The sequence below is a fragment of the Octopus sinensis genome, linkage group LG5 (genome assembly GCF_006345805.1).
Source record: "Octopus sinensis linkage group LG5, ASM634580v1, whole genome shotgun sequence".
Classification (NCBI taxonomy): domain Eukaryota; kingdom Metazoa; phylum Mollusca; class Cephalopoda; order Octopoda; family Octopodidae; genus Octopus; species Octopus sinensis.
In genome coordinates, this window is record NC_043001.1 from 98,565,871 (window position 1) to 98,590,714 (window position 24,844).

At 37.6% G+C, this 24,844-nt stretch overlaps 1 protein-coding gene across 8 annotated transcripts in view; it reads right to left on the reverse strand.

Moving 5' to 3' along the window:
- Nucleotides 1-224: 224 nt before the first annotated feature.
- LOC115212073 overlaps nt 225-24,844 on the reverse strand; it is a 46,516-nt gene continuing 21,896 nt past the window's right edge. For 4 of the 8 annotated variants that reach the window (XM_036502959.1, XM_036502960.1, XM_036502956.1 and 1 more), the window contains 4 exons: nt 20,353-20,519; nt 12,073-12,174; nt 3,555-3,680; nt 225-814 (listed from right to left, as the gene is read on the reverse strand). In XM_036502959.1, coding sequence (XP_036358852.1) covers nt 674-814; nt 3,555-3,680; nt 12,073-12,174; nt 20,353-20,508 — 525 coding nt within the window. In that variant the 5' untranslated portion in view covers nt 20,509-20,519 and the 3' untranslated portion in view covers nt 225-673. Of the gene's footprint in view, nt 815-3,554; nt 3,681-12,072; nt 12,175-20,352; nt 20,520-21,204; nt 21,357-24,409; nt 24,414-24,844 lie in introns of those variants that run through there. The other 4 variants (XM_036502958.1, XM_036502957.1, XM_029780881.2 and 1 more) reach the window with 2 other exon arrangements.

Consider the following 24,844-nt stretch of genomic DNA (forward strand, 5'->3'; position numbering starts at 1 on the left):
AATGATAATGACAATATTCAGTTTCATAATCAGAATTTATTTTCTATTCAGCAATAATATTGCTATTTATTATAAAAGTAAAGTGTTTTGTCATCAGATTTAATATCTTGCAATTTAGATCTAATATTACTTTTATTACCCTTTGCTACTACTTTTCTGGTAGCATTTTCAGTTTGGTTTATATCTAGTCATCATCATCATCAGTATTTTAAATAATTGGATAATTTTTGTAGTAGTTACTCAACTGTAATTGACAAAATGATTTTACCATTGTTTGGTAACATGCATAACTGTATTTTCCAGCATACAAACCAACGTAGTATATTGTGTAAACGTGTAGTGTAAGCATTCAAACAGTGTAAACATTTAAATAACTTCCCAAAGCTTGCTGCATTTCACATGGAATTTTTGACCCTTCAAAATTGTCTTGATACATAACTCAACCTACCTTCTTTGGGTGCAAATTTTGGTCAGAAAAATTCCACTTGTATACCAGAAAATACAGTAGACAAAAGTTACCCAAAAGGAATATGTTCAGATGTGACAAGATAAGGAAGAAAAATCAAGTATTTACAATAGTGTCCTTTATTGGAGACCTTGAGAAGAAGAATAAAAATAATCCTTGCTGACACAGACCACAAATTAATCAACTCAAATTCTCCTGATTGTTCATTTAATTGCTGCTATTTTTCTCATGGAGTAGATCTATGTAAGCACCAGCAATCAAATCAGATTTCTGAATATTGAATTTTTTCATAAAGTCTTCTGCAATTTTAACACCTTCCAATTTCTCCTGATCTTCTTTCATCATAACCTTGAGAAGGAAAAAGAAATTAGAAAAATTTTTAAATTGCAAAGGGATTCAAAATAGAGGTTTATGCAGTTATGGAAGTGTTGCACTCTCGAAATTCTTGCTGTAACAGAAACGTTAGCATGCTGGGCGAAATGCTTAGCAATATTTCATCTGTCTTTATGTTCTGAGTTCAAATTCCGCCGAGGTCAACTTTGCCTTTCATCCTTTCGGGGCCGATAAATTAAGTACCAGTTGCGTATTGGGGTCGATCTAATCAACTGCCCTCCCTCCCCCAAAATTCCAGACCTTGTACCTAGAGTAGAAAAGGATGTAAAACATATTCCCCATTAGTTCCATGCATATTTTGAGTTAGGGCAATATTTTCATTTTGCCTTTCTAATGGAGGCAATGCATGTACAAGACAATAGTAGAGCTGGTGTATATTCAGAAAATGATGTTAATATTACTGCAATGAAAATGAAGTGACTGGAATGGTAAAGGACAGGACAAATTTTTTAATGTATTCAGTTTCATCTTTCAACCTTTCTGTATTCTATGCCTCTAAAGAAGTGACTTTAACTTTGATCCTTCCAGCATTAATAAAATAAATAACTCTGGTAACAAAGGGCCTCTCGCTCAGAAACATGGGCCATGACTGGGCCATGACTGCTGAGGATATGCATAAGCTCAAAAGAAATGAAGCTAGTATGATCCACTGAATGTGTAATGTCAGTGTGCATACACGATAGAGTGTAAGTGCCCTGAGAGAAAAGTTGGATATAAGAAGCATCAGATGTGGTGTGCAAGAGTGATGACTGCGCTAGTATGGACATGCATATGGATGAGGACAGCTGTGTGAAAAAGCGTCACACACTAACAGAAGATGGAAGCTATGGAAGAGGTAGACCAAGGAAGACCTGGGATGAGGTGGTGAAACGTGACCTTCGAACATTGAGCTTCACAGAGGCAATGACAAGTAACCAAGACCTTTGAAGATATGCTGTGCTTGAGAAGTCCCAGCAAACCAAGTGACACCATAACCATAGCCTATGCCAGTGTTGCATTACTGGCACATTTAAGAGTACCTTTCAATCATTGGGCAATAAACTGTGCTTGAAAAGACCTACTGAGTCAAGTGAAATCATTGTCATGACCAATCTCAGTACCACCTGACTGGCACCCATGCCAGTGGCACACAAAAAGCACCATTTGAGTGTGGTTGTTACCAGTGCCACCTGACTGGCTCTCATGCCAGGTGCACATAAAAAGCACCACTTGAGTGCGGTTGACGCCAATACCACCTAACTGGCCTCCTGCCGGTGGCATGTAATAAGCACCCACTACACTCTTGGAGTGATTGGTGTTAGGAAGGGCATCCATCTGTAGAAACCTTGCCAGATCAGATTGGAACCTGGTGCAGCCTTCTGACTTGCCAGTCCTCAGTCAAATCGTCAAACCCATGCCAGCATGGAAAGCAGACGTTAAACGATGATGATGGTTTATTAGGGGTAGATTCAATTGACTGTACTCTTCTCCTACAAATTTGAAACTCTATGCCAATGTGAGATGTCACAATTGCTACAACCACAGCAATTGGGTATGAAGAACATGTGGATGACATGATGCATAGTGCTGTTGGTGCAACTACAACTACTGATGAGGAGTATACTGCTAATTATTGGACATATCAGTGCCAGCACTTTTATATTGCTTCTTCTGCTTCATGCTCTGAGACAATTGGACTTGATATTATTAATGTCCTGTTTATACTGTTGCAGATTGACACCTGCTAAGAAGGCATGAGCAAAGAGATTCCAGAGGGATGATGTCCTGGGAAGAAAGACTGCAGTTCATGGTTAATGCAAATCTGTGAGAGTTGAATGTATCAAAAGTGACAAGAGATGGAAAGATGAATAAGTTGATGGTGGCTGGTTGGTGAGGGTATGAGACTAGCCAGCTCCCAAGAAGGGAGGCCTTTATAGTAGTGATTGAGAGAATATAGCACATCTGTGGACCAGAGTCTGGAGTGTGTCTGAGAGTGTTTGAATACCAATTAGTCAAGTGGATCTTCTCCAGATGTGCTCAGAATGTTTCTGCCTAGCAACAGTACCATTCCAGATGTTGGAGCAGTACTCCATTCTGTGCTTCACCGAGAGAAACAAAACTTCTGTTTCACCAAGCTACCTTGTAAAAATTATCAGGTTTCCAAATTCTTTCTTACCAATCAAAACAGTCATCATCATCTGATAAGTTGACTTACTCAGACCAATGCATTTGTTTCATGCCAGACGCCCTGATTGAGTGATGAGGCTTGAACATCTGGCTTGGGTTTTAATCGCATTGCTCTTTCACAAGCTGAAATATCTCATCTACATACAGCATGACTACAGATGATAGCAGTAGTTTGTTAATAGAACTGGTTGATCCTGGACATTGACAGTTTATTGTCTGTTCATCCACTCAGCATTTAGTGATACTAGCCATTAATTTAATAACATTCATTTACTGAAACAGGTGCATCTCATGATTTCAATAACTTGGCTGGTTACATGCTATTTAAAACTTAGCTGTGAACCTGACAGGTGTTACTACTCCAGGTCAGAACAGATCTGGAAACAATAATGGCTAACAGGTGGTTCCACACACTTCAAAACCCTGGAAATCCTGATTCATGGCCCCACTACCAGATGCAGCTTAAAGTTACATCCTATGTATCAAAATAGTAACATCATGAAATGTTTACAGCAATAAAAATACTAACCTCTAGTTCCATAAAATTTCCTAATCCTTCGACATCATCAATGTGGATCCGAGTTTGACCAGCAATATATAATTCACGCCGTTTCTTCACAATTCCTTTGATACCCAGTGCACGACTCAGAACAATCTACAATGACAAAAATTGGATGAAGCAAAATGGATGATGTACAGATTTTAAGAAAAGATGCAAGCATGACTGCTTCCCAACCACATGGTTTGAGGTTCAGTCTCACTGCATGGCACTGTGGGCAAGTGTCTTCTACTATAGCCTTGGGCCAACTAAAGCCTTGTGAGTATATTTGGTAGACAGAAATTAAAAGAATCCCATTGTATATTTGTATGTAGAGGGGGTTCCTCACTTCTGCTTGACAACCAGTGCTGGTGTATTTATGTCCCTGTAACTTACCAGTTCAGCAAAAGAGACTGATAGAATAAGTACCATGCTTTAAAATTAAGTACTAGTGTTGCTACATTTGACTAAAAATTCTTCAAGGTGGTGCCCCAGTATGGCAACATTCTAATGATTGAAACAAGTAAAAGGTAGATGGTAAAAGGTAAATGCCAGTAAAATAATTAGCAACTAATCATCATCATCATCATTTAGCGTCCTTCTCCATGCTAGCATGGGTTGGACGGTTCAACTGAGGTCTGTGAAGCTGGAAGGCTTCATCAGGCCCCAAGCATAAAATATTTAAATATTAGATGATACCATGAAAATGGTAGCTTATAGAATAGAAACACTAAGATTTTCTCTAGTCCTTTTAAAATAAACAGCACAATAGCCAAACACACACATGCATATACATGATAAGCTTCTTCAGTTTCTGCCTGTAAAATCCATTCATGTGGCTTTGTACAGTTTGGGGCTTTAGTAGATGACACCCAGGATGCTACATAGTGAGCTGCTTCTTCTGCTTCGTGCTCTTGCTTGATGGAGCTGGGATCATCCCAGGTTAGTGGTCCCAGAGACATCATTATGCATAGAGCTGATCAAGTCTACCAGTTCTCTCTTTTGCTAGCAGTCCTGTACCAGCCCCTCCTGGGTTTGGCCTTGTTGTGACCAATGTCACATTCATGTAAGTACCAGTTAAACACTGAAGATGATATAGACTTACCCCATCACCCAAAATTACTGGCCTTGTGCCAAGGTTTGAAATCAATATTTAGCCAAGGGGAAAGCTACCTTTGCCTTCATGCTGATACAGGAGTTACCTTTCAGAATGCAAAGAGCTAGAACAGATTCAGCAAACCATTTCACCTAAAACTCTAATAGTTCTGCCAATCCACTCTCCTGGATTGGACTTTTCTTATCAACCTGGACAAAAAGGACAAAAGCAAAGTTGACCTTAGTAGGATTTGAACTCAAAGCACTGAGAGCTATAAAATACTTGAAATATTCTATTGTAGCGCATTGCCCAAGGATTTATGACAGACAAACTGTAGACAGGAACTTCATTGTGCACTAGCTAGGGAGCTGGTCTGCAGTGAAATTGACTTCCAGTTAAGCAGGCTTTCTATTCTAGCAGGAGTTGACTAGCAGCTGTCACCCTCATGTATTTAACTGAATAAACCCTGGTCGTCAACCCTGCATGTGGCACCAAAACCCAACAGAGGTTTTTGTCCTTGCAGAGATTACTGTCATCTCAGTGCAGATACAACATCCAACCGCTACCCCATTCCACACATAAAGGACTTCCCAGCCAAGTGCTCGGTTTTCTGAAAGGTTAACTTCATCTGAGATTATCACCAAGTATCAGTACAAGATGATGATATGCCAAAAATCGCTGTGATCACTCTTTCCGGGTTGTATGAATTCCTATGTACACCCGTTGGCCTGAAAAACGTAGCACAATCTTTCCAATGCTTGATGACTCCTGTGCAAGGATCTTGATTTTGTCTTTGCATACTTAGATGATATCCTTATCGCAAGCCAAAATGTGGGGCTACTCAAGGAGCACAACCCTGCTGTTTGATATATCCACTGGGAAGCTACAACTGATCGTACCCTTAGCTTGGCACAGGAAAGTTTTCAACATCATTCACAGATTGTCTCACCCAGGTACTAGAGTCACACAGCACCTAATGTCAAGCAAATTTATCAGACACGGTATGGCCAAGCAAATTGGGGAGTGGACCAAAATTTGCATCTCCTGTCAACAAGCCAAAGTCCATCAATACACCAAAGCACATCGCAGCAACTATGAACCACCAAAGGCTCATTTCAGCCACATCGAAATCTACCTTGTCAGCCTCCTACCGACCTTAATAAACTACTACACTCATTGGCCTGATGCTATCCCTCTCTGTAACACAGAAACACAAGAAGTCAGCTAAGCCTCCATCACAAACTGGGTTGCCCATTTCGGTGTCTCAGACAGCATCTCATCCAATTGGGGTCCACAATTCATCTCAAAGCTGTGGAATGAAATGTGTGACCTTTTTGGAATCACAATGAAGCACACAACAGCCTACCATCAACAAGCCATTGGGTTAGTGGAGAGATTTCACCACCGCCTTAAGGAATCTCTAACAACCAGACTTGACGGGCCCAGTTGGATTGATCAACTTCCATGGGTGATGCTGGGAATCCACACCACCCCAAAGGAAAATCTCAACACTTCTTCCACAGAAATGATGTATAATAAAACTCTTACAGTGCCAGGAGAGTTCCTTCCAAACACGAAGTCAGACCTGGATATTAAAAGATACCTCGCACAACAGAGAGACAGTGTGGGCCAGTTACGCCCTATTCCCATGTCAACACATGGTACATCCAGATCATCCATACCAAACGACCTCCACATGGTTAATTTTGTGTTTGTTTGATGGGACACACAACGAAAACCCCTTCAGTCACCCTACGATGGCCCATATGAAGTCATATGTCTGGGAGACAAATTATTGTAACTCCTAATTAGCAGACAAGACACAGTTTCCATCGATAGGTTGAAACCGGCCCATCTCAATATCAACAGCCTCATCCAAGTAGCTCAACCACCAAACAAAGGTTGCCCCATGCAAATTACACCAATATTTGGCAAGGACCAGTCACCAAAGAGCCAAGTAATCACACATACAGGCAGTTAAAACACCTTCCAGATTCAAATAGCAATCAACAGTCTGGTGAGGAGTTATATGTAGGACACTGCCCAAGAATTTACGACAGACGAACTGCAGACAGGAACTTTGCTGCAGGCTAGCTATGAAGCTGTTCTGCAGCGAAGTTGACTTCTGGTTAAGCAGGCTTTCTATTCTAGCAGGAGTTGACTAATGGCTGTTGCTCTCATGTAGTTAACAGAATAAATCTTTCGTTAACACAATCTAGGTCTCTATTAATGTTTTTGTGTATAGCTTAACTAAAGCCAGGTAGACCCAGGAAAACTTGGGATGAGATGGTGAAGCACAACCTTCGAACTTTAGGTCTTACCGAGGAAATGACTAGAGACCGAGACCTTTCGAAGTATGCTGTGCGTGAGAAGACCCGACAGGATAAGTGAGACCATAACCCATGGCCTCAGTCCACTTATGCATTACCTTTCCTTCTTGGGACACAAAACTCTACTTGTGAAGACCTGTTGAGGCAAGTGAAAATCAAAAAATCAAAATCGATCAACATCAATGGAAATTGTAGCTGTGATACCAGTGCCGGTGGCACATAAGAGAACCATCTGAACGTGGACGTTGCCAGCGTCGCCCCGACTGGCTTCCATGCCGGTGGCACGTAAAAAGCACCATCCGATCGTGGCCATTGCCAGCCTCGCCTGGCCTCTGTGCCAGTGGCACGTAAAAGCACCATCCGATCGTGGCCGTTTGCCATCCTCGTCTGGCACCTGTGCCAGTGGCACGTAAAAAGCACCCACTACACTCATGGAGTGGTTGGCGTTAGGAAGGGCATCCAGCCGTAGAAACATTGCCAGATCAGACTGGGCCTGGTGCAGCCTTCTGGCTTCCCAGACCCCAGTTGCACCGTCCAACCCATGCCAGCATGGAAAGCGGACGCTAAACGATGATGATGATGATGATGATGATGATGAAAGCCAATTCATCACCTTAAGTTCACACATGGCAAGTGCATTTCAGGCTGACTTGAAAATATTTTATGGTCGTTCTCTTGTTTGATTAAGCAATTTATCCTATAATCTAATTTCAGTTTAGCTATCATAGACGATAACAGTATGAAGATGCTTAATGCCATGGATACTTCCACTCTTTCATAGACTGAGGTGACTAAACTGTCTTATTCAACTTAATAAATAAAGAAAATGAATCTACACTTTGAAAATAAAAACACAGTACTAAACCTAAATTTTATGGATTACTATTTCCTTCCAGAGAGGGTGATATATATAATCAAGTTCTAGCACTAGTTCTCTATCTGCTTAAGGTTTCCAAGGGACGCAAAATTAACTTTAAAATCAACTTACGTCCCTTGAATATGAGGCAACTAACTCACTGACCTCTATGTATAAAGACGGAATGTAAACAAGTTAGCTTTAAGATCTGATTACAATATATTTAGTTACAGCTAAAAGTATTAGATTTTAAAAGGTAAAAATTGCTTCATTTTAATCTAATAACTGAGGTATGAAACAATAAAGTGTTGATACCAAACACTAAAGGCATTTTACACGGAAGAAATAAACAAGAAAGATATTAATTAAAAGAGAAAAGAAATAAAAAGAACTATGGATAATAAAAGAGACTATGGACAAATTCCTAATTTGGTTATTTGAGGTATTTCAGATTCAGTGCTGGGGTTGTTTTACATAAAAACAATTATTTGTGGAGCAAATGAGCATTCCGAATGCTAGCTTGTCATTACTAATAGATATAAGTAATGATACAAAAGCAAAACAAAAAAAAAGAGAAAAACTTTTCCGACTGAGTTACTGGACCAAATTTTTTGAAACTTTTCTATAAGATGTAGTTTTGCATGCTAATTACAAAAACTACGTTCCTATTTCGAGAAAAACAATAAAAATCTGGAAATGAGATAGAATTTTAGGAATTTTTTTACTATTATTATCCGCCTACCACAAAAGCTTTATTATAGTTGGCTTCCACCAAAGAAACATACTTTCAGATCATGAATGCATTTAAATTTTGTCGTTAATTATCTGGGGTTTTAAAAACGTGATTTTATTACCTTTCTGTTGAAAATAATGTTTCCATTCATTCATTTATAGAAAGCGTAATGATAGACGGGACATAACTCCGTGTTAACTTATCGAAATACATAACTGGTCGCAATATTTGCAGACAGAAGATAGTGAAATGATTCTAGTACATGACCGTTGCATATTAACCAGCCCCAGAAGAATAAAAGGCAAATACATTGACAAGTTTTGAACTCAAAATATAGAGCGATAGAACTAAATACAGAAAGACATATAACCATTAATATTTACTTCCTAAATACATACCAACGAGAGAAGCCTCTACACATGACTGTCTCCTAAACATCTCACTTCAATATATCCTACGATCATAAAAAGAGGAAGGACCCTTTGGATAATATAGTCGTGGATATACAAAACAAAACGAGCTGGTCAAAGCTGGAATGTTTTTGACCATAGATCACTGTTTAATAAAGACTGATCTGGGGATAAACAAATTCTCACGTACCTTTAAAACAGTCAAATCCCAATATTATTATTGGTATTTATTGCAAAACAAACTCTCATGAGATTTAAACTCACATAAAGTAACATTACTAACTAGTCCTTTCTAATATAGGCATGGGGTCTGAAATTTTGGGTGAGGGCCTAATCAATTATATCAACCCCAGAGCTCAACTGGTAATTATTTTATCTACCACGAAAGGTAGAATTTGAACTCAGAACATAAACATGGACAGAATTTGAACTCAAAACATAAACATGGCCAAAATTCTTAGAAACACTGTCCAATGCTAATGATTCTGCCAGCTCACCACCTTAAACATTACTAAATAATGTAAAGCATTTTATTTGATTCTTCTACTAATTGTACTATTCACTGTCTATAATGATTTCCAAATTTGGTACTAGGCCATACATTTTGGTACAGGAAATAATAGTTTTAATCGAGCCCAGTACTTGAATGGTACTTATTTAAATTATTCAAAAGGAGTCAGTGTAATTTGAATGTACAAACATAAAGTGCTTTACAAATTTTACCATACATTATGGTAAGAATTTCTAAATTTTAGTACAAGATCATACATTTTACTAGAAGCAGCAGTTGTTTAAAACAACCCCAATATTTGACTGATGCTAATGGAAATGAACGTTAAAGTTGACCTGACTGATATTTGAACTCAGAACATATACAGATAAATGTTTATACCACAAAGCATTTTGTTTGTTCTCTAGGTCCTGAATTAGAAAAGTCATTAGAGTATGAGATAAAATGCCTTGGTGTATTTGTTCTGACTCTGTATGTTCTGAGTTCAAATCCAGCCAAGGACAACTTTACCTTTAATCTTTTCAGGTTCAATAAAAAGTACTGGTGCATGATGTTGGATTGGAAGAAGTATCAAACAGGTGAACCAGATATCTTGTGGTATTTCTTCCACTTTTTTGTGATCTAAGTTTCAATCCCACCATGGTCTACTTTGGCAGTAGACTTCAGCTGTCACCCACTTTAGCACCACCACCTGACACCTTTGATGTTTTTTGTGGAGTTTATTCTATAGTAGGCATTTGTATCTGGTCTACTGTTTCAGGATAACTTCTTACCTCCCGACTTCCAGCCTCAGAACTGCTATCAAAGAGTTCAAAGACACTGTCTTCCCTCTTGACTAAAAACCAAAAACAAAATTCTGTTATGTACTGTCTCACCATCAATACTAATATGATTTCTAATATAGGCACATGGCAACAAATTTGGAATAAAGTGTATAGTTGATTACATGACTGATACTTTATCAATCCACCCCTCAGGAGAATGAAAGACAAAACTAAGCCTAGTAGGATTTGAACTTGGGAAGTGGAGAAACAAAATAAAATACTACAAGGTATTTTTCCAAAACTCTATAGTAGAGATTTGCAACTTTTTTTTTTTATCTATAGCACATTGAACAAATTAAGTTTTCAAAAGTTTTATTCTCTGTCAAGAAAAAGATGATGAGCAGGCAGAATCATTAGAGCTGTGTTTGTTTTAGCTCCTTAAATTCCAAGTTCAAAATGTGCCAAGGTTAGGTTTGCCTTTTGTCCTTTTGAAGTCAATAAAATAAAGTACTAATCAAATACAGGAGTTAATAGTGTCAACTAAAGCCACTCACTTCAAAATTACCTATTTTCTGCTTAAAGCAAAAACACATAGAAATCATTATTATTGAATGAAGAAATCATAGAGGGGAGCCTACTACTAGGACCAATCAAGGAACCCTGTGCTGGCTATAATCTCTATAGAAAATCTGTAGAGATGACCTTAACATGTGATTTAAGTGTACTGCTAACACAGTAGCACACGGTATTGATTTATAAAAATGTTTAATATACTGTTGTCCTGCAATTTACAGACATATTCTTAGAGTTGTTCCATTCACCCTCACCATATTTGTCACAGTCATTGGAGGAGAGCTTTCCCTATCAACCCTTTCTTTCCCAAATAGAACTTGAAAATTTGATATAGGCTTCACTGAACAGAAATTTGCTATCAATCTGTTCAGACTCATCCACCATACAACCTCTTTTGCCATAGCCAACAGAAAGAGGAACAACGCCAGCCCTGCATTAATGTACGAAATTTGAGAGGCAATCTTCATGATGGACTTGGCCGATAACCAATGTTCCTAATTCAGGCGCTAACCAATAATTTTGAGGAGAGAGGTAAGCTGATATCATCACCCCCATTATTTGACTACTACTCAGTTTTATTGATTTCAAGTAGAATGGCAGATGAAGCTAGTACTTCACTGGTACATTATTTTATCGACCCTGGACAGACGAAAAGCAAAGTTGACTTCAGCAGGATTTGAACCCAGAATGTAAAGAGCCAGAATATATATCCTGATGCATTTTGCCAAACTTTCAAACTATTCTGTCAATCCAGTGGGTGTTGAGTGTCTTCCACAATAAGCTAGCATTCAAGTACCAAAGCTTATAATTTGCAGAAAGAGACCTTGTGAGACCTCTAACAAGGCTGATATCTGCTCTCACAGAATCAACCTGAGCAAGTAAGTCCAAGAGCTCTGAGAATTGAAACAATAATAATAATCCTTTCTACTATAAGCACAAGACCTGAAATTTGGGGCGGGGAAAAGTCGATTAAATGGATCCCCGGTACTTCACAGGTACTTATTTTATCAACATTGAAGGGATGAAAGGCAAAGTCAACATCAGCAGAATTTGAATTCAGAATGTAAAGAAGAATGAAATGCCTCTATGCATTTTGTTCAACATGCAAACAATCCTGTCAGGTACCTGCCTTAATAATAATAATAATAATAATAATAATAACAATAATGACGACGACAATAACTATAACAATAACAACAACAACAATGATAATAACAACAACAATAATAAATTTACCTCTAGAGACATGGGATCCTCAATGACACTAATATCAAATTTACTTTCTTTGGCATTTTCTGTATCTTTTCTTTCATAAAATATCAATTTTGATTTGTTACCCTACAATAAAAAGAAAAATGTTATAAATCTCAATAATACTAAAAACTCTAGAGATGTTTGTGTGTACCTGAAATATCTCAGAAATAGCATATTTTATCTTAATTTTTTTTTTCTTGCATATTTATATTTAAAACTTACCTTTAGCAGTACAGTACAAACTTTTGAGATATTTGGACCTCCATTTAAAAAAATTAAACGATTTTTGTTTTTTATTTCTTGACAAAAAAAAAACATGGCTTCCATGACGTCAGCACACATACACACATAATGAATGTCATGGTTTGTCAATCAACACAAACACACATCTGCTATCTGTGACATATACACACACATAGTGTTCGCAATTTCTAACTAAGAAAAATGTCAACTTTTTGACATACACAATATTTTAATCATTTAGAAATATTTTTAATTGAATGTGATTTCATCATCCATAGTTCATTAATTTCTGTAAAAATTTTTTATTTATTTACTTTTGTTTTAAAGTGAAAGAGAGATGTATGTACGTGGTGGAAGAGAGAGAAGGGAAGAAAGAGAGAAAGGGAGAGAGAGGGTGAGTGAAGCAGTGTGTTGTTATATATGCATGCATACATCAATACATATGCATACATCTTTTATGTATGTATGTGTGCATGAGAGAGAGTGAGTGAGTGAACTTGTGTGTTCTCATGTATGTGTAAGTAGCACTCTCTCTCCCTCACACACACACACACACACACATCCAATTCATATACCCTTTCATACATCTTCCACTTTCTCTTCTCTTTCACTTTAAAACAAAAGTAACAGGTGATTTTCAGGATAAAATTTGTTAAAAAAAGCTTCTACTCATATAAAATTTGCACACAAAAGTTTTCAGAATTGCCAACATGGCCAGGGGAAAAAGGTTTTCAATTTGGTTGTATTTAGCATAATTTCACTCACTTATGATTAAATTTTATTAAATTTTTATTAGATTTAAGCCCTTATTTTTTCTGTAAATCCTATTCTGACATTCCAGTACCAATGTTTACATTTTGTAACTCTCTACAAAAAAACAAAAAATGTCAGCAGTTCCAATTAAATAATTCCAGAAGTTAAGTTAGATATATATATACATGCATAAGTACTATGAATTCCCATTCTACAAACTGGCAAACTTTACCAGGAAATGCTGGGTAGTAAGTCTAGTAGCAATTAAAACTTAGTTTTTTATTTGTGATCATGTTGGTGCATATGTAGGATGGTGATAGAGAGTGGAAGAGGTATTGGTGTATGAAAGATAAGTGATGGGGGAGCGGTGATATGGGAGTAGTAGGTGGAGAGGACAGGTAAAACAAGGAGGGTGTGGGGAGAAAGGTGGGTAGAAGAACTGTGGAGGAGAGGTTTTGAGCGAGAAAAATGAGCTCCCATTCCTTCTGGATCCAGAAGGAGTGATCATGTTGAAGATTGAGAGGTGTTGGCTGGAAAACTGAATGGAACGAACATGTCAAGAGACCGGGGACCTGTTGCTTCATCAGATGGCTCTGAGGTGTTCCATGTACCTCTCAGTCAGTTAGCAGGTAGTATAGAAAAGATTGCAAAAACAAGGTTGGTGGAAGTCCAACAGAAGGAGTCTCTGTGGAAAGTGTAATGGTTAGGGCCAGTAAGGGAGGTAGTATTAGAAAAGAAAGAGCGAGTATGGGAGCAGGAGCAGAGAAGGAGCTATGAGGTTATTGAGACTACAGTCACAGTTAAAGGAGAGGAAAGAAACTGGAGGTGCAAGGTCAGATTGAAGGCAGTGGAAGAGGTGGAGAATGGCGCATTGCAGGGGTAGAGTGATAGGTAAGAGGGAAGAAGTTGCAATGGTTGGGACTCTGGACACAGAGTGTAAGGACTAAGGTGCAATCAATGGTATGAGCACAGGAGAGGGCAGAGTAGATAAGGGAGAGAGGATAGGCATGTAGAATGAAGATGTGGGCTATATGTTGGACCTACATTTTGAATTCATATTTACTGCTGCAGAGGGACCAAAAACAGAGGAATTGAGGATGAAAGATTTGGTGTGGCTGGGATGAGGTGGGGGAAGTCAAGATTGGTGTATGTGTCAGTGGGTTTCTAAAAGTCAGAGGTGGAGAGGGTAGAGAGGGTGGAGCTAGGGTAGTCAATGGAGATGATGACGTAAAGGAAATAAAGGAAGGTTTCGGATGTGAACTGGAAAGAGGAGTTCCAGTGAACTAACAAAGGAGATAAAAGTGTTCTTTGCAAAAAAGGGAGTGGTCCTGAAATAGTCATTAAGAAACTGGCCACACAGCTCTGGAGAAATGGGGACTGGTGAACTGAGAGAAAATTTGAAGACCTAAAATAACCAACAAATAAGCTGGCATAGTTGGGTCCTCTCCATGTTCCTATGACCACTCCAGTGATCTGCTCATACATCTAATCCACGTAAAAAAAAGCAGTTGAGGGTGAGAACCAGTTTGGCTAGATGGAGGAGTGTGGTGTGTAAGAGAAAGAAATGTTTGAGAGCTTAATGGCCTTCAATGTGAAGGATGAAGTATAAAGAAATGATATCCATGGTGCAAATAAGACAAGAAGGTCAGGGGGATATGAAGACGGAGTTGAAGAGATGGAGGGTATGATTGGTGTTGTGGATATGGCAGAGGAGGGCAGCACCAGGGGTTCAAGGAGGATATCAAGGTAGTGAGAAATGAGTTTAGTGGATTAGTTAAGACAAGGGACGATGGTCCAGCCAAAATTTTCAGAGATTTGTGATCTTCATGAAGAAACAGATAATGGAGGTATGGGGTATGTGGACAATAAAGAGTGAAGCAGTTGAAGAAAAGAAGGAAAGAAGAAATGAGCTGGATGATGGTGTGTGTGTGTACATACGTATGTATAGTTATTTAACAAAGATCCCTAATTATTATCATATTCTGATCTGATGACATATATGACTAAGTCTATCCATTCACTGTAGAGAATGATCTCTTGGATAAAAGGAGTTCTCAGATCAAGAAGAATCTACTTTAGTCACATGCACTTAACGTGTGTCCCAACCTCATTGAATGTAAATCATAAAAGGCAATAGTTTTCTATTATGCCAGGTAAAGAACAAGTATTTACAACACTGTCTGGGTATGGATATAGTAACAACTGACTAACCATTGTCTAGAATTTTTTTGTATGTTTTTGTTAGCTTTATCATCATCATCATTATCATTTTTATCATCATCATCATCACTATTATCATTATTCTCGTTGTTAATATTATTATCATTATTATTAGGTCATCCCCTAAATAATGCAGTTTTCTTTATGCTTCTTTTATTTTTCAAGATTAAAATAAACAAAGTTCTTTTTTAATCTAAAATATACTCTTCTTCATTTTCTTCAATGCTCTTCCATCTTTCTGGTAGACTTGCAAGGCTCCTCTTCCAAAATTCACTTGTCTGTGATGAAAAATACTCTTCCAGTACTGTTCTGACCTTGTCTACAGAAATTTTTCTTCCATACAAATGATTTTGAAGATTGTGGATAATCAGATGGAGCAATGTCCAGTGAATATGGTTGGTGGGGCATCATTTCCCGTTCAGACTGCTCCAGCCTTTGGAATGTCATCCTCACTGTATGTGGCCAAGCATTATCTTAATGGAAGAACACCCTTTTCTCTTGAAACCAAAGATGACTTTAGCCACTCAATAGATCTCCTTTGTTATCGTTTGGTTTGGGTTTAAAAGTTCAAAGTGGACTAAACCTTTCAAATCTCGCCAAACAGATAACAACACCTTATGTGGGTGAAGACCGTCTTTAGTCTGGGGTGCCAGTGTTTCTCCTTTCTTTATCCACTGTCTTCGGCGGTTGACATTTTTACAGAGAACCCATTTCTCACCATCAATCACTCTTCAGTCCAAAAAGGTTTCATTTGTGAGACGTGACAGCAAAGAAGAGTGCACATTCACTCTCTGTGCACAATTAGACTTGGAAGTTTGTGAGGAGCCCATTCACCCAATTTGCTGACTTTTCCAATGGTATGCAAGTGTCAATGAATGGTTGAATGACCAAATCTAAGCTTCTCTGCTAGTTCCTCAACAGTTATGCAGGGTTTGCAGGATGTCCTTGTCAAGCTCTACAGATCTTCCAAGAAAGGCTCATCTTCTATGCTGTAGTTTCTGGCTCAGAATTTCTGGAACCACCATTGACACAGGCTTACACTTATTGTCCAGTTCCCATATACTACATTAATATTCCTCACACTTTGCATTGCATTGTTGCCTTTATTGAACTCATAAGCAAAATATGCCCCTTTGTCACTTCCATTACAGCTTTGAAAAAATAACTGTTAAAATCAAACTGCACTCTTCAAAACTTGCACTAAGAATAAGTACAAGGTAAACTTATGACCTGCTTTTATAGCAAGTTGATGCAGGTAGTTTATCCTCCCCCTCCAACTTTTAGTTCATGCAATTGAGCAAACCACATTATTTATGGGATGACCCAATATTATTATTAAGGCAACAAGCTGACTGAATTGTTAGCAAACCAGGGAAAAGGTTTAGCAGTACTTTGTCCATCTTTACATTCTGAATTCAAGTTCTGCCAAGGCAGACTTTGCCTTTCATCAGGATTGATGAAACAAGTTCCACTGGGGGCAATGTAATCAACTTGCTGGACTTGTGCTAAAATTTGAAACCATTATCATCATCATCATCATCATCATTATCATTATTATTATTATTATTATTATTATTAAGGCAGCAAGCTGGCAGAATTGTTAGCATGCTGAACAAAATGCTTAGCATATTTTGTCTGTTGCTACGTTCTGAGTTCAAATTCTGTTGGGGTCGACTTTACCTTTCATCCATTGAGGGTCAATAAAATAAGTCGTACTTGAACACTTGGGTAGATGTAATTGACTCATCCTCTCTCCCAAAATTGCTGCCCTTGTGGCAAAATTTGAAACCATTATTATTATCGTTATTATTGTTTTACTTCCCAGAGCACTTGGTAGAGTATGGAGGACTGTTTTTTGTCCAACATGCTAAAGACCACCATGGAGGCAACTTAGGTCAACTTGACAGCCATATCTTATCCAAGCACCCAAAGACCCAACACTTAGACAAATATGGGAGTATGTCCTTATAAATGAAACTTCCCCAATACTGAATAGGAAATATACATAGTAGATATCATAACATCATACCCACAGTTTACACAGGTAGAGTAGAATAGTTAATAGACCGTTATGTAGATAGATGTATGTATGTGTGGGTGTGGGTGTGTGTGTATGCACATGTATTTTTTTTTTGTATGTAAGCAGATTGATATGAAAATAAACAGATCAACATACAGATGAATAGGTTTGTAGGTTGTAAGAACAGACAAGCAAACAAGCACACATACACAAATGGAGACTGAAACACATGACCATATATACACACACACTTTACTCCACACAAGGACACATATGGAGACACGGGTCCACACATATAGAGATGCACATCCATACATACAAACATGGTACATAGTTGCAAAACACACACACACACAGACATGTACACAAAGAGACAGAGGTGCATACATATACAAACACATGCTCACACACACACATACATAAAAAAAACACAAACATGGACATGCAAGCACATGAATATGCAGTATACATACATATATACATATGCATACACACACACATATATATATACATACACACACATGCATACATACATATGTACATGCATGCATAGGCACACACACACACACTGACCCACACACATGCACACAAACAAACAAAAAGGAACAAAGTGTACATAACGGACAGAGTCAAGACTATTGAAAAGGTTGCAAGACGCAACAAAAATTTTAGGAAAATAAAAATAAGAAATAAGTGGAAATTTTACCAGTGAGTGTGTTAAATTATAAGGCACAAAAAGAAAATGACTCTCCCCAGACAGAACAGAATATGTATGTATACGTTCATATATGTAAGTATTCATATGTTATATATTATATAAGTATTCATATGTTATATATTATATAAGTATTCATATGTTCCAGCATGGTAGTATCTCTTAGATACCCTAAATTATGATTTTAACAATAATTATTACCTTTGAAGGTTTTTATTCCCATGCTAGCCACTTGATAAGATCAATATGTAAATAACGATCTTATACTTATATATATATATATATATATATATATATACATCAGACTACTTTTAGTTTCTGCCTACCAAATCTACTCTCAAGATTTTGATTGGCCCAAGGCTTTAGTAGAAGACACTTGTTCAAGAGCCTCATAGAAATGATACTCTTGTTCATTTCTCAGTCCGGATTATGGTATATATGCAGAGATAACTGTTTCTATGATGTTGCCCATGACTACTCTAAGCTTAAAACTTAAAACTTTTATACCTATTCCATTGTTAGAGTGATAATGATCTCATGGTTCTATTTCTTGCAGACAATGCTCTGTAGCTGAGTGGTTTTGACATTTGAAGACAAGGGGAATTAAAAATACCTCACTTGGAAAACAACTAAGGACATTAACAGGAAGGACAGCTGACTGTAGAATTGTGCCTCAATAAGTCTTGTACAACCCATACCAGCATGGTGGTTGTAAAAACAACAATAATGATTATTATAATGATGATGATATATTATTTAAATAATTCTAGCTTAATAACAAATTTTAAAATATTTACAATTTTTTAAAACCTTCTCACTCAAGCTATAGAGTTTTAAAGTTATCCCTACAGATCATCATCATCATCATCATCATCATCGTTTAGCATCCGCTTTCCATGCTAGCATGGGTTGGACGGTTCAGCTGGGGTCTGGGAAGCCAGAACGCTGCACCAGGCCCAGTCTGATCTGGCAATGTTTCTACGGCTGGATGTCCTTCCTAACGCCAACCACTCCGTGAGTGTAGTGGGTGCTTTTTACGTGCCACCAGCACAGGTGCCAGACGAGGCTGGCAAACAGCCACAATCAGATGGTGCTTTTTACGTGCCACCGGCATGGGGGCCAGGTGAGGTTGGCAACAGCCACGAAAGGATGGTGCTTTTTACGTGCCACCAGCACGAGGCCAGTCGGGGCGGCGCTGGCAACGGCCACGTTCAGATGGTTCTCTTCGTGCCAACGGCACTGGTATCACAGCTGCAATATCCATTGATGTTGATTGATTTCGATTCTCACTTGCCTCAACAGGTCTTCACAAGTAGAGTTTTGTGTCCCAAGAAGGAAAGGTATGCATAAGTGGACTGGCTACATCCCATGTAGAAGCCACAGGTTATGGTCTCACTTGTCCTGTCGGGTCTTCTCACGCACAGCATACTTCCAAAGGTCTCGGTCTCTAGTCATTTCCTCAGTGAGACCTAAAGTCCGAAGGTCATGCTTCACCACCTCATCCCAGGTTTTCCTGGGTCTGCCTCTTCCACAGGTTCCCTCAACCGCTAGGGTGTGGCACTTTTTCACACAACTATCTTCATCCATTCTCACCACATGACCATACCAGCGCAAACGTTTCTCTTGCACACCACAACTGATGCTTCTTAGGTCCAGCTTTTCTCTCAAGGTACTTACACTCTGTCGAGTATGAACACTGACATTACACATCCATCGGAGCATACTGGCTTCATTTCTTGTGAGCTTACGCATATCCTCAGCAGTCACGGCCCATGTTTCACTGCCATGTAGCATGGCTGTTCGTACACACGCGTCATACAGTCTGCCTTTTACTCTGAATGAGAGGCCTTTTGTCACCAGCAGAGGTAAGAGCTCTCTGAACTTTGCCCAAGCTATTCTTACTCTAGCAGTTACACTTTCAGCACACCCGCCCCCGCTACTGACTTGGTCACCTAGGTAACGGAAGCTATCAACTATTTCTAGTTTTTCTCCCTGGAATGTGGCAGAAGTTGGTCTCAGAGCATCTCCAGTGTTTAATTCTACAGAAATTAGAACCAGCACTAATTTCTATAGAATATCTGAGAGATAACTTTACAAAAAGTTAATTAATAACACTACCTATACAGGTGAAACACAGTATTGACTTATAAGTCTTTAACATACTTAGTAGTATATTGTGTTTGCATAATGGAATACGGTGTTCCAACATGCAATCAAGCTACAGAATGCTAAAGGCAATCAGACACATGTAAAATGTAGGCAAAAAATTGGGGGAAAGAAGTCATCAAAAATGTTATCATTTTATGAATACCTGAGTTTTTCTTAACTTGAGTCTTCCTTGAGGAACATTGAAGAAAATATCCTCTTGAATTAATAAATCAGTTCTTGCTCCACTCTCCAGATGGACTTTTTCTTTCAGCTGTTCTACATCTTTTACTCTAGATTTTATTTCTATGTTAGTATGCATCTTCAAGAATCCTAATTGAACGAGAAATTAACAAGCCAATTAATCAAAACACATATTTATTTCATTAATTTTACTACTATTTATATTGTATTTCAAATTATTTGGATCAGGTTATATTTTCTGCAAAATAAACAGTGTGCTTACGAACTATAAAAACTATGGTTCTATAAAATGATTCTCAATTTTTTTACTTTCTGATACACTGGAGATTGAATTTTAAAAAAATAAACAGGAACACTTCTTATAGAAAGTTAAAAGAAAGAAACAAATAACAATGTTTTCAAAATAAAAAAAATACTTAAAAATATAAATCACTAATGCTTACCTTGTTTTATTTTAATCACATAAAGACAGACAGACAGAGACACACTCACACATACATACATACATACATACACACACACACATGCACATGAATGTATGTATGTACATACACACACACACACATGATAGGCTTCTTCTTTCAGTTTCCGTCTGCCAAATCTAATAACAAAGCTGTTTTTGATCGGCTTCAGTCTGTAGCAGAAGACACTTAACAAAGGTGCCGCAGAGTATGACTAAACCTAAGACCACATTGTTGGGAAGCAAACTTCTTAATCACACAGTCATGCTTAACAGACTTCCACACAGTTTCCATCAAGCAAATTTCACTACTAAAGTATTGGTCAACCCAAGGCTATAGAAGAATATACTCACCCATAGTGCAGTACTGTGGGATCAAACCCAGTTTGATATGGTTACAAAGCAAACGTCTTAACCATACAACCATGTTTTTTGCAGATGAAATGAAATATCAGTTTTTTTGTCCAGCCCGAAGTCAGCGTCAGTCCTTTAGCATTCAGATTATTCTATCAAATGAAATGCTTATTTATTTACATTGCTTATTTATCAAATGCTTATTTATTCACAACTTCAAAATTTCAATGATGTGATGGTTTCTTTTTAGAATGACATTGAACCATAGGCATAAGAGGCCAGATATGACCAGTTTGAATGTAAAACAGGTAGAATATTTGAGCTGGATATGGCTAGATTAAATGCTAATCATGTCAATAATAAAGTATCCCAAACATGTCCATCCCATCACTTTTTTCTCTTCCAGACATGATGTATCTAGAACTACATTATCTAATGTGCCCTTTTTTAAGATAGTAGTGTACGACTTAAGAGAGTCTTAATTGCTATTTCTAACAAGTCAAGTAACCACTTAAAGGTTATGCCACTGATTGGAATGAAAATCCCCTTGTTACAGTTGTTGTTGATGTTGATGATGATGATGTTGTTCAGTGGTGGTGGGGTTGGGATGTTAAGCCACAGGTTAGGTCTGTCTGTGCAAACTGTAACAATTTTTTTTTTTTGTCTTTAGTAAGTATTATTTCCTATTTACTTCTAAAAATCAAAGAAACTGACAACTATTCACTTCAAACCTTGCTTTTGAGACCTGGACATCAATGTTTTGAAACTGACCTATTTTCCATCACATTTCAGACAGATTCTGCACTAAGTTGCTGAAGTAGAAATGTCACTGTATCAAATATTCTGCTCAATACCACAGATTTGTTTGTCAGTTAATTGACCTTAACCACTTGAGCATGTCCTTTAGTGGCTGATAATATGTGCATCTCTGATTATGAGCAGGAGTAGTGGAGGAGCATCATAGCCATGTGTTGAGAGGGATTCTTTGGGGTTTGAATAAATGTAACAAAAGCAAAGTTTGAAGGAAATATTAGTCATTTTTCATACTTACTAGGGTTAGGCAAATAGGAAATAACAGTTGCTACCCATGGACAAAAAAGTGATACACAGTGCAATCAAAAGCATAGCAGCCACTAAATTGGCAGAGTCATTAGTGTGTCAGATAGAATGCATCATGGTATTTGTTCCAAATCTCTATGCTCTGAGTTCAAATCTCTTCAAGGTCAAATTTGCCTTTCATCCTTTTGAGGTTGATAAAAAAAATAGTAGCCATTTATGGTGGTGGATTGGTAGAAATGTAAGAATTCCAGACCAGAAGCTTCACGGTATTTGTTCTGGCTCTTTGGATTCTGAGTTCAAATCCTATCATAGCCTACATGGGTGATAGCTTTAATCCATTACTCAGTTTGATGTTACCACCTAGCACCTGAGGTACTTATAGTGGAGTCCACTAAGTGGCAATCATCCAGGTCAGTGCTATTTGGTAGATAAAGCAATTAAGAGTATGAAGACAAGGAAAGCCCCCGGCCCATCAGGAATCACTGCAGTAATGTTCAAAATATCTGGCAGTGTTGGCTATAAGCCTAGTCACCCGCATAGTTAACCAGGTGATACATGAAGGAGTCATACCCAATGACTGGTGTAGTAGCACCATAGTCAACTGCTACAAAGTTATATAGCTATTATTAAATTATGATTAATGAAAATAGAGGCAAGCAAGAATGAGAGACTGTTGCAAATAAAAATGGAAAACGATGCCTGCAACAAATTATTAGTGCTTATTATTAAACATTAAAATCTACTCCACAATGAATGCAATGAATATTTAAATTCATGAAGAATTGTACACAGAGAATGCAAAGAACATTTAAATCTGAGAGAATTTGGGGTTAAAAATTTTCAATAAACTTCAGAAATCAAAATTATAAGCAATTTGTCATAACATGAATTTATAAAAAATATTTCCAGATGGTCAAGCTTTTAATATTGCTTTCTTTTAGTACTTTTAGTAATTGTTACATACCTAATTAATGAGTAGCCTTCTCCATTATAGTATACATACACACACATATATATATACATACATTATACCTATATATTTATATATATATATATAAATTTTATTTGTTAGGGAATAAAAATTCCGGCATAACAGAGGTTCAAATTATTCTCAATGAAGAAATATACATTTTGATTTAGAGATAGGAGGCCCCTTCATCTCACCATATAAAAAAGAATTTTTATTTTAAATACCTACTGTTTTATAACTTGGTTACACGTGTTTCATGAGGTACATTCCCCGGTTCCCTAACCACTCCGTGTTTTGCTGGAACCCTTCTTAAAATGTAACCCCAATCATCATCCCTTATATCACTTTATCATCGTTCAATACTATAAACTATATTTTAATTTTTTTTAAACCCTTAAGTATGTGTAAAATAGGTATGTTTAAATTAGGTTCGCTAGACCCTAGAGTACAAGCCATAATTCAGATAAAAATTCAAATAAAAAGTTACAAAAATAAAGTAAGAAATAAAAAATAAAAATGCTAAAAAAATATACGAAAAATTTTTTTAAAAATTAAAATATAGTTTATAGTATTGAACGATGATAAAGTGATATAAGGGCCTGATGACTGGGGTTACATTTTAAGAAGGGTCCCAGTAAAACATGGAGTGGTTTAGGAACTGGGGAATGTACCTCATGAAACATGTGTAGCCATGTTATAAAACAGTAGGTATTTAAAATAAAAATTCTTTTTTATATGGTGAGATGAAGGAGCCTACTATCTCTAAATTAAAATATATATATATTTTTTTGTGTGTATATATATATATGTATATATGTATGTATGTACATATATACATATATATGCATATATTTATATATACATATATACATACATATATATATACACACACACACACACACACATATATATATATATATACATATACATATATATACACACATATATATATACATATATATATATCATCAGCGTTTAGCGTCCGCTTTCCATGCTAGCATGGATTGGACGGTTCAACTGGGGTCTGGGAAGCCAGAAGGCTGGACCAGGCCCAGTTTGATCTGGCAATGTTTCTACAGCTGGATGCCCTTCCTAACGCCAACCACTCCATGAGTGTAGTGGGTGCTTTTTACGTGCCACCGGCACAGGTGCCAGACGAGTCTGGCAAACGGCCACGATCGAATGGTGCTTTTTATGTGACACTGGCACAGGGGCCAGGCGAGGCTGGCAACGGCCACGAACGGATGGTGCTTTTTACGTGCCACCGGCACGAGGCCAGTCGGGGCGGCGCTGGCAATGGCCATGAACGGATGGTGCTTTTTACGTGCCACCGGCATGAATACATATATATACATATGTACATACATGCAAATATATATATATATATATATTTACATACACATATATATATATATACACATACATATATATATATATATATATATATATATATAAGCAATAATAAATCTCTGAGTGAGGTATAAACAGTAGCTGCACGACATCGCGAAGTATATTTGCCACTTAAATGTGGCTAACCCTTAAGGGTGGATGCTACTGTAGCTTGTAGCCCCAGAAGGACACCTCCTCCAGCTGGCTATTAACACACTTTCT